Below are 16,918 nucleotides of genomic sequence, written 5' to 3' on the forward strand. Positions count from 1 at the left end.
TTTATAATCTGCAGGGAGGTTTTGGCATTCCTTTCTGAGCTGTACTCTTTTCCTCCCATATTCTTTATCCAAAACGACGGTGGTGTCTTGCTTTTACCTGGTACAGAATGTTTTCTCATAAGTTGAATTCACAAGGAGGTTTTCAGTTCACAATCTTTGCCAGACTAAATTTAGTCATTATTTTTCTGTCTTGAATTGTGTTCTTAGCAAATCTTGAGAGCTAGTTTGTGGAATGGGATGCTTGTTTGCTGTCAACTGCTTCTTGAAAATAAAGTAGTTTGGTCAACAGCTTCATCCCTTCCTCTTCCTCTGTCTGGAGGGTCTGGTTCTGTCATAACAAGAAAGAGACTTCACAATTTCCCCCCCTTGGCTCCCCTAAGGTGTTCAGACACACCAACCTTTCTCGATGCTGAGGTCATCCAGGAAGATCTTGTCTTGTTCTGGGAACCATAGGGTGAAAGAGATGTGTTGTTCTTGAAGCCAGGTCATTCTGAAAACCACCCAGATGGAAGTGGTCCCAAGCAGAGCCCACAACTCCACATTCCGTTCCTCTTGAAGTTGAGTTGGTGGCTTAGAGTTTAAATGGGGTTGTGGTTTCAAATATTAGCAAATTGTATGGTACTTTTTGAGTCAGTTTGTTCATTCCTCATTGAGGTTTTTTTTTTGTTTGTTTGTTTTGTTTTTTGTTTGTTTGTTTGTTTGTTTTGTTTCTGTAGCTTTGCTATGAGCGTAGGAGAGAGGATCTAACATGCTTGCATCTGAAGTTGGCAACACTTCAGGTTAGAAGGTGGCATATCTCAGGGGCTGAGAGAATGAACAGGCTCTGCTGTCCAACATGCCTGATTCACATCTTCACTCTGACACTTTCTAGGTGTTCCAGCTTGGATAAATTACTTAACTTCAGGCTGCATACGTATAAAATGGGTAAAATATTTATTCAATATTTTACTCTGACGTTGTGATAGCCATGATTTCATTTCCTGAGCATATACTAGTAGGAAAATTGTTTTGTCCACAAGGGGCCCAATGTAATACCTTTCTCAGAGAATATGGGGAGTTAAAGGAAGTATAATAAGTGTGAATTTTTTTTGTGCAGTACCTGACACTCATTGATAAGAGTTGTTATTCAATATGGTGCACTGTCAATCTTGCCCACATCATATCTTTGATAGAGAGAAAGCATTCAGCAAACTTTGACTGAAGAATTTAATTCAGGGGTGCTACTGGTGAGGCAAGCAGGGTCAGAAGATGTGATGTCTTCTTCTAAAGACTTGAAACAATTGTGCGTGTTGGTTCCCTAGTTTACTCTTTTAACTTTCAAGAAGCAACATGGCTTTTCCTGGCATCTCCTATGGTCACCAGTGGCAGATTTTCACATGCTTTAAAGAACCTTTCACCTTCAGTTTCTTGACTTTTGGCTGATGCAGAATGTGTCTTCTAATGTTTTCCTTAAAGTAGAGGGGCTTTTAGCAATTCCTCAACCCTTCGAGTTAGTTTTTGAGGAATGTGGTCTGATGAGATTGAAATGCAAAAGTGTCATCTAAGTACATTCTCAAGTAGTAGTTGCATTTCATAGTTCTAAAGAGCCTGCATTAATCCTTTTTTCAAAATAATCCTTTTTTTTAGATGAGAGGTGTCCCACAGAGAATTGTTTGAAGAAAAGGGAATTGTTCATATATCATAATAAAGATAGCTTTGGAGTCAGACCTGTTTTCCATTCTAGTTGTGTGGCTTGGAGCAGTTTAATGGGCTAAATCGCAGTTTCTCCGATGTAAAGTTTGGAAAACAGCTGTAACATTTTGATAGAGTGGCTGTGGTAGGAAGCAACACAGTACATTAATGTGTGTGAAGCAGTTAGTACGGTCCCTGGCATATAACAATTGCAGGAAGATGGCCCTTACTTTTAATGATTTTGTCCTGAAAAATAGACAAAATGAAAATGCTAAAAGTAGAAAATAAAAAAATCCCTTATGGCAATTTGCGTCTGTAAATTAACTTTAGTTTCATCTGAATTGAAAAGTAGCATATCAAGATATCATAATTGATATCTTATATATTATTATATGGATGCATTATAATAAAAGGGTGGGATGAAAGGAATGACAGAACTCTCATTTAACTAAAGCTGCTACTTGCGCCTGTGAAGAAATAGTCTGAAAATGTTTTGGTGACCCAGGTGTTACTGACTTAGGGGAAGCAACCTAGAGCCTCATTGTTTTATAATGCAGCTTACGTCTATGGCGAGAGATGTGTGGGACAGGGGCTTCTAGAGGTTTGATTTCATCATCACCATTGTGTGTGTGTGTGTGTGTGTGTGAGAGAGAGAGAGAGACGGAGAGAAAGACACACACAGAGAGAAAAAGAGACAGAGATCTCATCTATGGGAGAATGTGCATGTTTGTGTATGTATCTCTGTGTGTCGTTACTTAGTTTTTTGTAAATTTTTGGTCCTGACTAATATTCATCATTCATTTGTTTCCAAGAAGAAAACTTTCTTTCTTGCTTGATAGAGCCCCTGAGTGCCTAATTTTATACCAGGGTACAATGTGAGAAGAACAAGTAGGTGTTTTATCAGGAGCAGGTGGGTACTTATGACACTGAATGAGTTTGACATCATGTATGTGAAGTGAGTCCTGTTACAGTGTATTGTTACATAAGGTTTGTGGGTGTGTATGTGTGTGGTACTAAAGCTTGAACCCAGGGCCTTGGCACTGAGCTACATCCTCATCCCTTTTTAAATTTTTTGATTTCTTTTTTTGTCTTTTTTGAGACAGGGTCTCGCCATGCATTTCACGCTGGCCTTGAGTTCACTTTGTAGCCCAGGCTGGTCTTGAATTCACAAGGTCCCTCCTGCTCAGCCTCCTGAGTGCTGGGATTACAGGAATGCACCATGCTCAGCCTAAATTTTTATTTTGAGATAGCATTTTAAGTCGGCAAGTCGCTCAGGCCTGGCTTAAATTTATAGTCCTTCTGTCTCAACCTCCCAGAGTGCTAGGATTAATATGTATGCCCCAGTGCCCAATTTTTCATAAGCTTTGATACTGCAAGGGGCAGACTCCTAGGTGTAAATGTTATGTAAGAGTTTTTGGAGAGCTGGGTTAACTGAATTCCTTTGATGTCACATCCTGGCAGGAGTAGATATTGATTCAGGATACTTGTCAAAAGCCACATGTAAACATATGTGTACTGACAAAAATGCATGCAGTTTCTAAATATTAAGCCAGTAAACATGCATTGTCTCTTTACTAAGTCATCTATTTTGAAAACAATTAATTGGAAATCCACGCATAAGAAAACTGGATTGAGATTTAGCTGACATGGAGTCTTTCTTAAAGACTTGCAGAGTTGTTAGCCAATTGAGAGTGGTAATTTCTTCCAGTTGTAGGGGCCAAAGGAATTTCCCTGTGCTCTGTGAAGCTTTGATATTTGCATCAGTGGAAATAAACTGGCACTAGACAGATTCGCAGGAGAGAAAGCACACACATTTATTATGTCTTGGGGTATCACAAGAATGAAAAGTGAGTATCCCATATCCCCATGATATTTAAAAGTTTATCTACCCTTCTTCATAAGGGAAAGGGCAGTGGGCAGTAGGATGTAGGCCATTTTACAGGAAGAGTAGGCTCAGTGGTTAACTTTGGTTGATGCTTGCTGGGATTGAGGCATGCCTAGGAAATCGGGAAAGTACCCTACTGGGTGTGCCTGGGAACGTGGTTCCAGAGCAGACTGGCGGGTGGCTGAGTGAGCTGAGTGAGAAGATCTAACCTGAATGCAGGTGCACCACCCAATGGGTTATGCACCTAAATGTAACAAAAAGTGGTAGAAGAGGAAATCTTGCTGTCCCTGCCTGACTCTTTCCTAGTGGGCTGGTTTTTCTGCTGCTGCCCCTATAGACATCAGACCCCAGCTTGTTCAGCCTTTGGATACGAACTTAAACCATTTTTCCAGGGAACTGCAGGCTCTTGGCCTCAGACTAAAAGTCTTCTCTCTTGTGAGTGAATCTTCTTCGTTGGATGAGATGTAGGGAAAGAGCTCATGACAATTTTGTTAAATCTGGAGGAATTTTTCTGAGGTAAGGAACTCCCTGTGCTTCAGAAGAGATGTGGGAAGGTGCAGGCTTGGCAACAACAGTTCTTGGGCTGCTTCTTCAGCTCAAGGTCTCAGTGTGTCAAAGTGGGATACACACAAAGTGGGATACTTTGGGATATTGTTTTTTGAGCTCCAGCACAATTTTATGCTACTTCTAATTGCTGATGTAGCTCAGCAATGAGGTTATTCTTTTATGGAACTTATATTTTGACATTATTGTTACTAGTATAAAGCAAAGAACTGAGATTTTTTTCTGATGCTCAGAAATGAGGGTTAATGATAATAAGAAGGTTTTTTCCTCCCCTGGTGAAGTTCATATCCTTATTTGATTTTCTTTTCTAGCTTGTTCGTTTTGGGTTGGGTAACCAGCTGGTGGTTGCCTTCAAAGAAGATAACACTGTTGCTTTTAAGCACTTGTTTTTGAAAGGCTATTCTGGCACAGATGAAGATGACTATAGCTGCAGTATTTATACTCAAGCGGACACCTATGAGAGCATCTTTTTTGCTATTAATCAGGCAAGTGTTTTGTGAATAACCTGTATTTGAAGAATGTATTGATACTTGGGCTTGTTGTCTTAGAAAGCAACAAAGTTATATATATATATATATATATATATATATATTCTTATATAAACTTTGTATATCCCACCAAAAATATTTAGTACTATTTCTGGACCTAAGTTTGCTTATTTTGAATGTTTCTATAATATTTATCTTTTTAATTTATTCCTTCCTACCTCACTAGTTTCCCAAGAGATTTGTAGTCTCAGAAGTTGTGATGAGTATTTAAAACACAACCTAAGAGTCTATGGTTGTCTCAAATTTCGTGTCAGCGTTGGTAATCCTAGCTGCATCTTAAGAAGATGGATATAAGATAATTGTGTCTAGACAGGTATAATAGATTGGTAGACCTAAAGCAAACACTTAGGAGAGAGAAACTGTTCTTGTTTTTTTTTTCTTTCATTCATTCAATAAATATTTGAGTCCCTAGTATACAGCAAGTACAATTCTAGACATTGGGGCCATACAATGAATAAAACAAACAAAATCTCTTCCACTGTAGAGGGGGAGCTAGACAAACAAAAAGAAATGTGATGTGCAGTATTGAATGCTGGGTCTCTAAAACAGTATCCAAAAACACATTGAGAAGCATAGTTGTGCCTCCTGCTCACAGTAGAAGGAAGAATTTTCCTTGCTACTCTCTGTGGTGCCTTGGGTGGGTGGGGGTCCCTTCAGTGTTGGGGGAACTTGATTAAAATTGGGTAAGGATCATGATATAATAGTGTAAGATTGGTGGACATAGCAAAAAAAAGGGTTGGGGGAGCTGTCTCAAAGAGAATTGGAATTGTTATCAGACTAAATCTTCCAACTGTTGTCTACTTATGTAAGTTTTGTATGTTCCTTGTTTTAGTTCTTTCCTCGTCACTAAGACAAAATACCTGACACCCACAACTGAAATCCTCAGTCTCTAGAGGATTTAGTCCTTGGCTGACTCCAAGGCAGGAAGTGTACTGTGGAAGGGTCTGGTGGAAAAGAGTTGCTCCCATCATGGTGAACAGGAAGCGGAGAGAAAGGAGGAGTGGAGGGGGAGATACATCCTTCCAGGCTACGCCCTCAGTGACCCACGTCTTCCAACCAGACCCCACCGCCTAAGAGCACCGTCAGCTCTGAACTCTTTAGTGAATGATTCCACTGATAATCCTAGCACCCATGTATTCTGATCATTTTCCAAAAGCTCCACCTTTGAAGGCAGGAACATTTGGAGGTTCATTTTAGATCTAAACCATAATATCCCTGAAATAAATAATATGGTTATTTGCAACTTCTACGTTCTGAAGTACAAGTTTCCTATGAAGTCATATGAATAAAGATGAGGATTAGTGGAGTTCTGTTAATGCAAAAGCCAAGCAGTGAAGCTGTCCAATGTCAGCTGTGCTGTATGGGTGTTTTGGGTCCCTGGAAGTATGTTTGAAAGTGATGACTGTTGAATACAGCAGGGAAGGAGATGGGGTGTGTCTGGGCAAGGAATGATGTTTGCAGTGTTCTTTTTAAAAAATTATGCTTTATTTTGTTTTTATGTTTAGTTGACAGATATAGCTATGAATTTATGGGAGCAATGTGAGCTTTTGATATATGTTTGCAATTTCATTGGCTTGATAAGGGAACTCCTTGTTGATGTGGTAAGATTTGCACCAAGACTGGGAGGAGTGAACCGAGTAGGTAGGTACCAGAAATCCAGGCAGAGAGAACAGCAAAGGCCAAGAACAGAAGTCTGACAAACTCCAGGAACTGTGTGGAGGCCAGTGTAACTTTGAGGGTGGAGCCAAGGGACTTTGGGGTGCAATAAGGGCAGAGAGAGATAAGGTAGAACCTCAGCTGCAGCTCTGAGGGAGGTGAGAGCTGTTTGTCAGCAGGTTTGCTTCAGGTTAGTGTCTGTGATATGTTCCAGGGCAACCCAAGGAAACTACTTTGGCATTTAAATGGGAAAGCGCTGCTGAGAGGCGTGAGATGAACAATATACCACAGCTAAAAGTGCATTCTGTGTGCTGTGACTTCTGGTTACATTTTCAAAAGCTTGTGCTTTTCTTTATGTTTAAAATTAGTATCATCTGCTGAAGAACATCTCCCTGGCAACTCTTGATTATGGAGAAAATGAAGACAACAGAATTGGCTTAAAAGTCTGCAAGCAGCATTACAAGAAAGGGAACATGCTGTCTTCCAATGAGACCCTGAATATTGACAGAGACATCGAGATAGGTAACACGGCAATCATTTCATTGTATGCCTTCATCATCTTCTGTGGTAAGAACAGAAGGGCCCCGTGTGTCGGCAACTTGAATGGAACAACTCTGCCTTGGCGAGAGTGAATCTGTTCCAGGCTGCCCCTTTCGCTTTGCCTGTAAAGGACTTTGGCTTAGGCAACTGGCCACTGTGACCGGGACACCTTGTGTCTTTGGTGCAACTCCAGGGTGTTGGTTTTAGGATAAATGCACAGGTGTTATTGCTTGTTTGGATTTTTTTCTCTTGAGACAGTTCGGTTAGACTTTTTCAAAAATGGGTTCTGTGAATCAAATGAAATAATGTGTGTAAAAATGCCTTGCATACTAATTTTTGTTACTTGCAAAATATATAAATGTTGTTCAAAGGTGAATTGTGATTAATAACTAATTTTCTCTTTCAGAAGATCCTTTGGCAAAGTTAACAGTGATTCCTGTAGTAGTATTCTGTGTAGTAGTATTCATGTAATTCTGTAGTATTCTGTAGTAGTAAGAGTGTAAAAGAATGTCACATGCAAATGTAAAGTGTTTGGTTCAAGACTTTGAGGGTTTGTCATTCAGCAAACCTTTGGTGGGCGGCCCTCCATCCTGTGCAAGGCACCCACTCTTTCCTGTCCTAGGGCTGCAAAGGTTAATCCCTCAAGACTCCTTAGGGAACCAACTGTTTAGGAGTCGGAGTCTGGTATCAGGCTAAATTTCAAGTGATTTTATTAGACAGCATCTTGCAGTTCATTGGCCATATGTGAGTGAACTTATCATAGGCTCTAGACTGAAACAAGCAGCCCCCAAGCCACAAATCCAGACCCTGTACTGTCTGGCATCCACGTTGCTGTCAGAGACTCAGTGCGGGACAGCTGCATGGTTCTATGGCCAGTGACACTGAAATATCCGTCCCCCTTATTGCCCTGGAGGGTCCTGGTCATCTGAGACCGATGTGGTGGTAAGTGGGTCTATGTGAGCCAATCCTGTTTCACTCTTTAATCTTCTACCTGGGTATTCAGCTGTGCCCTTCCCCCTTGGTGATTCTTATAAATGAGACAAGGAGAATTTGACAGGTGGGACTGGAAGCCAGTCCTGTCACCCTCCACCTCATGGAAGCCATCAGTCACTTGCCATTTTAAACATGGGTGACTCCAATTGAATACACTGTAGAACTGTTTTCCAGTGATCCGTATGCTGCTTTTTTCAATGGACTTTTCTGGCAGAACTGGCTAAAGAAATGTGGCCAAAGTCAACACCAGTGACTAGATAGGATGGGCAGGCCTGGACAGGAGGATTTATTTATCCCCTGACCATTGCTTAATGGTGCCCGTGTTTATTTCCTTTCTAGAGGAATATGGAATATGTTTGACTACATGGAGAGGTTGATGATTAATCTTACTTTATTTTGAAATTGCTTAAGGAAGTTAATTTTATTCTTTAAATTATAAAATATAACAAAGAGAATCTTTTAGTATGCTGAGAGCTATAAAGGTTTAAAGAGACTTGCTACTTGATTTTGGACCCCTTTTTCTTAGATACACTGGAGGAAAGCTGCAGATGGCATAAATAAGACTGAGTTTGGCTTCATTAGTGTGGCTTAGAGTTTCTATAGGGAATTTGGTAGAGGCTGACCCAGATTAACTACTCAAAAATATTGCATTTCCTTTATTATTAATAGAATCAAGCTTCAGTGTGCTAAATGCTGTGGTCTGCCTTTATGCCCAGCTTTCCTGGCACAGCTAACTGTGTAGCTCAAGCCAAGTGTTTCTCTTAATTCATGCAGATGGGCATACTCCTCCCATTTCTGCCTCTAGAGCTATAGCTTTCGAGTTAAACCTGAATGAAAGCACTATTATGAATCCTGTAAAAAAATTAGTCTCAACAGTAAAGTGGGTATTATTTTAATACAGGGTAAATATTGCTTATCCAAAATGCCTGAGAACAGGAGCATTTCAAATTTTAGATTTTTTTTTTTTTTTTGATTTTGGAATAATGCAAGAAAACAAAAAACAAGGGTAAGAGGATAAGACACAAATCCAAACATAAAATCCATTTATGTTTTTTGTATGTCGTGCACATAGCCAGAGGGTAATTTCATATAATATTTTTAGAGCACCTACATTTTGAGTCTTACCTATCACATGAGGTTAGGCAAAGAATTTTCTACTTGTAGCATCAGGTTAGTGCTCAAAAAGCTTGCAGTGCTGTAATCTCAGCACTTAGGAAGGCTGAGGTGTGAGAATCTCACATTTGAACTCGGGTTGGACAATTTAGCAAGACCCTGTCATTAAAAAGTAGTTTTAAAACAATAGCCATGGATGTAGCTCAGTGTGAAAGCCCTGAGTTCAATCCCCAGTACCAAAAAAGAAAAGTAAAGAAAGAAAGTAGAAAAAAATTGCAGATTTTAGATCATTTTGAATTTCTTATTTTGCGTTAGGGATGTTCACCTTATATGGTATTTTATTTTCTGTAATAGTTTTAGAGCTTCTTATGTTCTTATTCCCACATGTTCTTAACATGAGATATGATGACTATCATTTTCCTCCTGCTGTAGGGATATATTTAATCTCTGCACCCTCTGAAAGGTCGTTATTTCACTGGCTGGAGTATTCACCTCTGAGATTTCTTTGAACGATGAGACTGTTGCTATAGATATCAGTTTGTTCTGCTGGAAGTTTGATATTTCACTTAGGGCTTTGCCATTCTGTTTAACAAAAAATGTCAGTTTTGCTGCCACCTGATGCAGGTGACCTCAGTAGCAATGCCTATAGTATAAAGTCAGCCATGCTTCAGGGAGCTCTGATATGCATTGAGATAACAGGTAGCTCTGTAAGTACAAGCAAAGCGATACAGAGTGAGTAATAAAATACCCTTTTAGAAGGCACATTTTATAAATAGCATATAAACAACTGACAAAATTCTGTCAGATTTCTCTGAATCTTAGATGCCATCAATTAAAAAGGAAACCATAACTGCTTTACACTTGTTGAAAGTAAAATAATACGCATCTTAGTGTAAATGAAATACAGGAGAAAAAGTCCTAAGGTCATGTCTGGCACATAGAGCGTGTTACTATTTCTTTTAGAATGCAGTCATTCACTGAGATCTGTTTATTTATTCTTCTTAGAATAAGAATGTTACAGGTAGAAGGCCCTTAAATATCATCAGCATTGCCTTCCTTGTATAGCTGAGGAGACCACTGCTCAGTCAGGCTAGGTAACTGAGCCTTGGTCAGGTACTGATTTAGTGGCAGTAGTGGCTGCTCTAATACCAGCACTGTGAGCCTCTGTGACGAATCTCAGGCCGCCCTCGAGCTACTCAATCAGATGTGCCTCGTAACAAGATCCCTAGTGATTTCTGCATGTCACAGTTTTCAAGCACTGATTCGATGCTCTTCAACTGAAGTTTTGTTTTCATCTTTTGGGGATGCTGGGGACCGAACCCAGAACCTCCCACAAGCTAGGCAAGCACTCTGCCCCAGCTCCTCCTACTGAAGGTCTTTGACCTTGCAGAGACCTCTCGTATGACTGACTTTACCTCATTTTCCACGGTCCATTGTCACCTCCTGCCTTTGGCGCCTTCTATACACAGCTGAGACATCTTTGCTACCAGTATCATTTCCTCACAAAAGCCATCAAGAGGCTCCCTGTGCTTTCTCTCCGGGCTCCTCTCCACCGTCTTTTGTCCCTAGCCTCCTCCACCCCGTGTCCCTGCCCCTGGAGAGGCTTCCTGGAGAGGCACGCTAGGGCAGCACGCCCTTGTCTTGGGCTGCCACATCTTTGAAGCTCCTTGTATAGCTTCTGTCAACCCTTATGCCCCGTGTCACAGAGGAGCACAGAGGGGAGGCCATAGTTAAAAGCCTCACCTGTGCCCCTGTGTCCCTTCCTGCCTCTGAGAGGCCAAGCCCTTGGTCTCTGCCACCTAGACTCAGCCCTCTCCCCTGGGATTTCCCCTGACCTCCGGCTCCTCATCTATTCCCCCGGTTGCTTGACAACGCCCCTGTGAAGGTCTGGTGGGAATTTTGTACCTACTGTGTCCCAAACAGAAGGAACATTTCAAACCTTCCCATCTCCCTACCTTCCCTGGGCCCAAGCTGTATCTTCCTTAGTCTTCCCCATCTTGGAAAATGATAGCTACATTTTTGTATTATACACTAAGGTTTCCAGTTGCTCAAGCTCCCTCCATGCTTGAATTTACCAGTTGCCCTATGTCCACATCGCCACCTTAGTGCATGCCCCTCATTGCTTGGACTGGCCTGCCTGCTTCTGGTCAGATCTTTCCTACACCCTGCCCTGCCCCATGGCAATCAGAGTGGCATTTTTGAAACATGCAAGTTGAACCATATCGCCTACTGACTTCACAATTATGAGTGGCTTCCCATTCTGTTTATAAAACAACCCACGCATCTTATAGCCCCAGGCCCAGTCCTGTGTTCTAGGTTCTTTCTGTTCATGGAATAAGCCAGCTGCTTTCTTGCCTGGCATCCTTATGGCTTGAATTTTTCCTACCTGGACCTGTACATAGCTGGTTCTTCTTCCTTCAGACAGATGTTTCAGTTCAAAGCTTTACACCTTGGCAATCATTCCCTGACCCAGCCTTCTTTGACCATGGCTATCCTAATAGTCTCAGTCACTTTATCTGTATTCCTCACACTGTGGCATTATCTTTTTTTTTTTTTAAACTGTATTGTTTTTCTCTTCCCAGAATGAGTTCCATGAAGGCAGTCACCATATCTGACTTGTTCATTGCTTTACATGTCATGTCTAGAACAGTGCCAGATTTTCATCAACTACTGGATGAATAAATGAATGAGTGAATGAGTGAGTGAGGAAGGGAGCCCGAACCCCTGAAGTTCTTCTAAGGTACATGCTTAGGGATCAGCCCTCAGTGGAGCCCAGGAACAAAGAACAGGTGTACTTAAATTTTAACTAGGTACCAACTAGTTGCATGACCTTAAAGTTTCAGGACCTTTCTGTGCTTTGGTTGGTTCATGTGTAGAATGACAGCAGTAGTGCCTGTCTCCCAGGGTGGCTTTGAGGATTCAATGGAACAAAGCATAAATAGAGAATGTATAAAGCTCTACCTAGCACATTGCCTATGCCACGTTAACCTTTCTGTTCAGCCTTGTGTCCCTGTGTTTGGTCCAGCATGTCTAGCTCTTATTAAACATGTATGTATCCCATATATTGGGACATATTTTTAGTGTGAGCTCTATGGTAGGCAGTGAGTGTTTAGAAAGGTGCAGTATAATTGTGCTCTTTCTTTCCAAGACCTTTACTCTACTTTCAGGGTTAAGAAAGTACGGAAGGGAGTTGAAATTGGGGGGTGACTGTGAAAGATAGAGCCACTGAGTGCACCCAAGCCCTGGGGACCTACTAAGTGCCAGGCATTGTGCTAGACCCTGACTTGTCCACATCAAAGACAGCACAGAAGGTGCAGGAGGCCCATGGGAGCTGGCAGCTGGACTCACACCATCCTGTCCCCAGGTCTCTGTGACGCTGACAGATGGTCAGCCCTTGACCACCATGTAAAGGAAGGGTGGTGGGAGACACAATAGGCAGACAGTGTTGATGGGAGACTCTCAGAATCATTCTTGGAGAGTTTGTGGCTCATTTGTTTTTACTCGTATGCAGTCTGAGTTTTGTTCCTTTCTCTCTTTTTATTTTGAAAAAGTATCAGACTTAACAGAGAAAGTATAAAGTTATTACCAAGAATATCCTATATACTCTTCCTCCAGATTTTTAAAACTAACATTTTATCACACATTGCTTTGGCATTCTTCTATGTATAAGAATTTCTCCTGAAAATGCGCACATACTGTTTCTCTACCCCTATCCGGTTCAGCGTGCATTTTCCCCAAGCAAACACACACTCCTGCAGGACCACTGTCCATTCTCAGAGTGACGAATGCACATCCACGCTGGACTGTAATCCCTACACCCTCACCACACCTCACCAACCATCTTCATGTTCTTTGTAGCCAGAGGAAAGCCGCCCCTCCCGACCTATCCAGGGTCACACCTTGCACTGAGTGACCATGTCTTTTAGTTTCCTTTAATCTGGAGCAAGATAAAGTTGCTTGGATTTTTGTTCTTTGATGATTTTGACCTTTGCTTTCTCCTTCTCTTTTGTTTTATTCCTGAGGTACTGGGGCTTGAACTCAGAGTTTTGCTCTTGCTAGGCAAGTGCTTTACCACCGGGTTACATCCCCAGACCTTTTTAGTTTTTTGTTATTTTAAGACAGGTGCCCAGCTAAGGATCTCAGAGTGGCCTCAAACTTTCCATCGTCCTGCCTCAGCTAGTAGCTGAAATCATGGCGTGTGCCACCATACCAGGCTGATCTTGATATTTTGAAGAGGAGACTGTCCCTCATTTTAATGTTACTGTTTTTTTTACGACGAGACTGAGGTTATGCAATCAGGGCCGGGGTCCTGCACTCGTGATACATCCTCAGTGTGTTGCAGCAGAGGCACACGACGTCTGTTCATCTCACAGTCAGCGGTGTTCACTTTGGTTAGTGGGTTGGTGCAGTGTCTGCCAGGTTCTCCATGGAAAGGCTGCTGCTCCTCCTGTTGTATTTAGTAAATACTTCCCGGAGAGATATTGTGAAACTTTCTAAGTATACTGCTTCTTGTGCCATTTGTCTGCTGCTTTTAGCACCTGATTCTTGCCTGAAGCAATCCTTCCTTGTTCTCCTGATGCTCTAGATTGTGTTCACCTAGACCTCCTGACACTCTCCGAGACCGCTCAGGCCTGGAAGCAGTCTGCTTTCTTCAGACTGGAGTTTTACCGGTAAATACATTTTCAAGTCTTGTTTCCTAAGAGACAGGGAATGGAGGGAGGGGAGTGGTGTACTGATGGACGGTGATAGTTCACACCTTTTAATATATTTTATTTAGACTCCTGCAAGTTGAAATCTCCTTTCACCTCAAAGGCATTGACCTTCAGACGATCCACTCCCGAGAGCTGCCGGACTGTTACGTCTTTCAGAACACGGCAAGTGTCTTTGTTGTTTGACCAAACAACAGATGTTTTCTTTACTCCTTCTGTAGATGCAGAGTATAAGTCACACCAGGCTAGAAATCTTAGCTGTAGCTATGTTTGAAACAATTTTAGTGATGGGTTATGGTGTCATTGATCTAGAGACCATTGCTTCCAAATGTACAGCAAGTCCTTTCCAACTGGTTAAAAACAGATTTCGGAAGTCAGCAAGAAGAGTTTTCAAAATTGGCTTCCAACTCCTGCTGTCCTACCATAATAAAAGAAATAGTCATGACAAGTAGTTTAAGTAACTATAGTACTGTCTCCAGCTTTGGAGGATGGTCTTTGCAAATCTTGTAGCAAATATTTCTAGAGAAGCTCCCTCAGTCTGTGACAGAGCAGTTGTTTCTCCTTTTATTATGGGAAGTGCCATATGCAGTAGAGAGGGGCATTATGGGATTTTATGTCCTTTTACTTTTCCCCATCCTTCTTTTCTTTCTTCTCTGTCTCCTTCCTTTCCTCTCTCCCTGCCTTCCTTTCAGATTTGTTAAAGGATCAAACTGGAGGCTTGGTTGAGAATTCTATATTCTGTCTTTTAGCAATTTAGAAGAGTGCTTCATTCAGCACCAGATAATAAATACCTACAAGTCCCTTCTGTGCCCCAGGCATGTGCTGTCTTCTAGAGACAAGCAATCCTCAGAAGCTCATAGCCTGGCAGAGGGAACAGACAGAAAACTAAAGACAGAAAGGAAAGGAGATGCAGATTGCAATATTTGATGTCTTAGCTAGTTTTCTGCTGCTATAACAGAATACTACAGGCTGGGAAACTTGTAAATAATACAAATTTATTTGACTTCTAGAGACTGGGAAGTCCAAAATCAAGGGGCTGCATTTGGTCAGAACCTTCCTGCTGTGTCATAATACAGCTGAAGGTGTCACACAGTGAGAGAACAAGAGGGGCTGCTCTTATAGCAAACCACTCTTGAGAACACTTGCCTCCATGGTGATGACATCAGCCGACTCGGGAAAGCTGAGTCCTGGTCATCTGTCCACCTCCCCATGGCCACCACCTCCCAGTCACCATTGCAGGAGGATTAAGTATCCAACATGGCAACTCCTGGGGGATGTGTTCCAGCTCTCAGCTGTGGTGAGGAAGGATGTCTCTGGCAGGTAGATCATGTTGACCCCCTCTGGGGTGGGTGAGCAGGCAGCAGAGGAGGCCCCTAGAAGGATGAGGATAAAGGATCAGGGAGAAGGAGGGCCCTTAAGGATATGGTCACTGGTGGCTTTGTTATGGCATGGTCAACAGTGTGGGTTGAAAGAATTGGCATTATGTTTAGGGATTTTTTGTTTGTTGTTCCTTTGGACATCTATGGACTTTGGGTTCCAGAGGCTTGAAGGAAGTGTTTTAGGAGCTCATCTAGGGGAGACAGAGACCATTTGCCAACGTCAGTGAGATCTGTCCTAACTCTTGGACCTCTGCTGTGAAATGGTGCCACTCTCTGATCTCTGGTATGTCTTAGTGATTGATGCTCTTGGATGGCTCAGAACCTGGCTTGTTTTTAGTGATGCTCAGGTGCATGTGGATTTGAGCTGCTAAGCTCTGTTATGAAGTCATATTGCTTCTTCATGTGTCCACTCAAGAAACTACTTGGCATCTACCACTTAAAAACTTTAAATGGATTCAATAGTTGATCAAAGTTCCATAATGTATAAGATCAAGGTCCCTCACACATCTGAAGTTTGGCCTAAACCCTGTCATTTCTGAAAGCACTGTATGTATGTGTGTATGTGGCTCTTGGGACGAACAGAGTGACTAAGTGAAGCAAATGCTTTTAAATTCCATTCAGTGTGATAATTCAGGGAATCGCATTCTCCTGCCAGATTGGAGAATTCTTATTTTAGTGTCTGGGACTGGTTGGCTGTTTTTCTCTGGCATTTCTCTGAAACAGAGAGCTAAAGTCCTAGATTTAGTAGAACTGCATGTATTCATCCTTTACACTGTATTTTTCATTAATAATAGAAGGTGGTGAAGACTTGAGGACATTTTCATCAGTATAGTGCTCTTCAGGCCAGTAGACTATTTAGCTACCACTGATTTTTTCAGCAGAGTCGATGTAACAATCCTATTTTCTATTGGGCTAAAACCTCTCAATTTGCTTCTGCCTCCAGATCACCTTTGACAATAAAGCTCACAGTGGCAAAATCAAAGTCTTTTTTGACAGTGAGGCCAACATTGAAGAATGTAAAGCCCTGAACATATCTGGATCTAGTGAGTATGCTGTCCATTTGCCCCTTGTGGATTACTGCACACTTTTTAATACTTTATTTGGGGATGTGGAGCATTTAAGGGGCTGATTTGGATGGTGATCGAAAATAAAGGTTCCAGAAAACCATATTTTGAACATTAGATTCTGTAAAGCATGGCCTGTAGATTTGTGCTTTTGTTTAATTTCAGCAAATGTTTGTCACACAACATTCCTTTTGGAGAGATAGCATGACTTGGTGGTTGGAAATTCAGCCCTTGGAGTCAAACTGCCTGGGTTTAGATCCTGGTGCTGTTTACCATGTCTGTGATGCTAGACAATTTCTTAACCTCTTACTTAAACCTCTTTTTGTAAAAAAAAAAAAAGGATAGTATTAGCATTTTCCTTCAGAATGTTAAGTATTAAATGAGTTAGTATAGGAATTAGTGCATATGAATTGCTGGGGAGGGTGCCCTACACACCTATCACCCCTGCATGCAGAAAGCTGAGGCAGGAGGATCACATGAGTTCAAGACCTAGGCCTAAACTACGTAGTGAGACCCTGTTTCAAAACAAAAAGTCCAGGCCCTGTGTGAGCTGTGCCGAGTGAGCGAGTGCTCCAAGAGCTGCTGGTCCCGTGGTTCAAGTCCGTACTTTACTCACACCACCACGGTTCCCAGCTGAAACTCGTGGAGAGAGCCAGACATTTCCCATCTACTTACTGAGGGCAAAGCGGGTGACCCAGGACCCTGCTGCCATTACAGACTGAGTTTCTGCTCTCCTTGCACCCGCGGCAGACAGGAGGTCCTCACTCAGAAGCCCCAGGGACTTCTCTGGCTGGGG

The 16,918-nt window shown here is 42.0% G+C and overlaps 1 protein-coding gene across 5 annotated transcripts in view; it reads left to right on the top strand.

Annotated features, from left to right (window-relative positions):
• Window positions 1-16,918, top strand: part of Mcoln2 (mucolipin 2) — a 59,901-nt gene that overhangs the window by 16,400 nt on the left and 26,583 nt on the right. For all 5 annotated transcript variants that reach the window (XM_005385149.2, XM_005385148.2, XM_005385150.2 and 2 more), the window contains exons 3-7: window positions 4,432-4,605; window positions 6,693-6,846; window positions 13,556-13,640; window positions 13,748-13,844; window positions 16,002-16,101. In XM_005385149.2, the coding sequence (XP_005385206.1) occupies window positions 4,432-4,605; window positions 6,693-6,846; window positions 13,556-13,640; window positions 13,748-13,844; window positions 16,002-16,101 (610 nt within the window). The remainder of the gene's footprint in view (window positions 1-4,431; window positions 4,606-6,692; window positions 6,847-13,555; window positions 13,641-13,747; window positions 13,845-16,001; window positions 16,102-16,918) is intronic.

The sequence above is a fragment of the Chinchilla lanigera genome, unplaced genomic scaffold (assembly GCF_000276665.1).
Source record: "Chinchilla lanigera isolate Chin_1 unplaced genomic scaffold, ChiLan1.0 scaffold00022, whole genome shotgun sequence".
Lineage (NCBI taxonomy): Eukaryota > Metazoa > Chordata > Mammalia > Rodentia > Chinchillidae > Chinchilla > Chinchilla lanigera.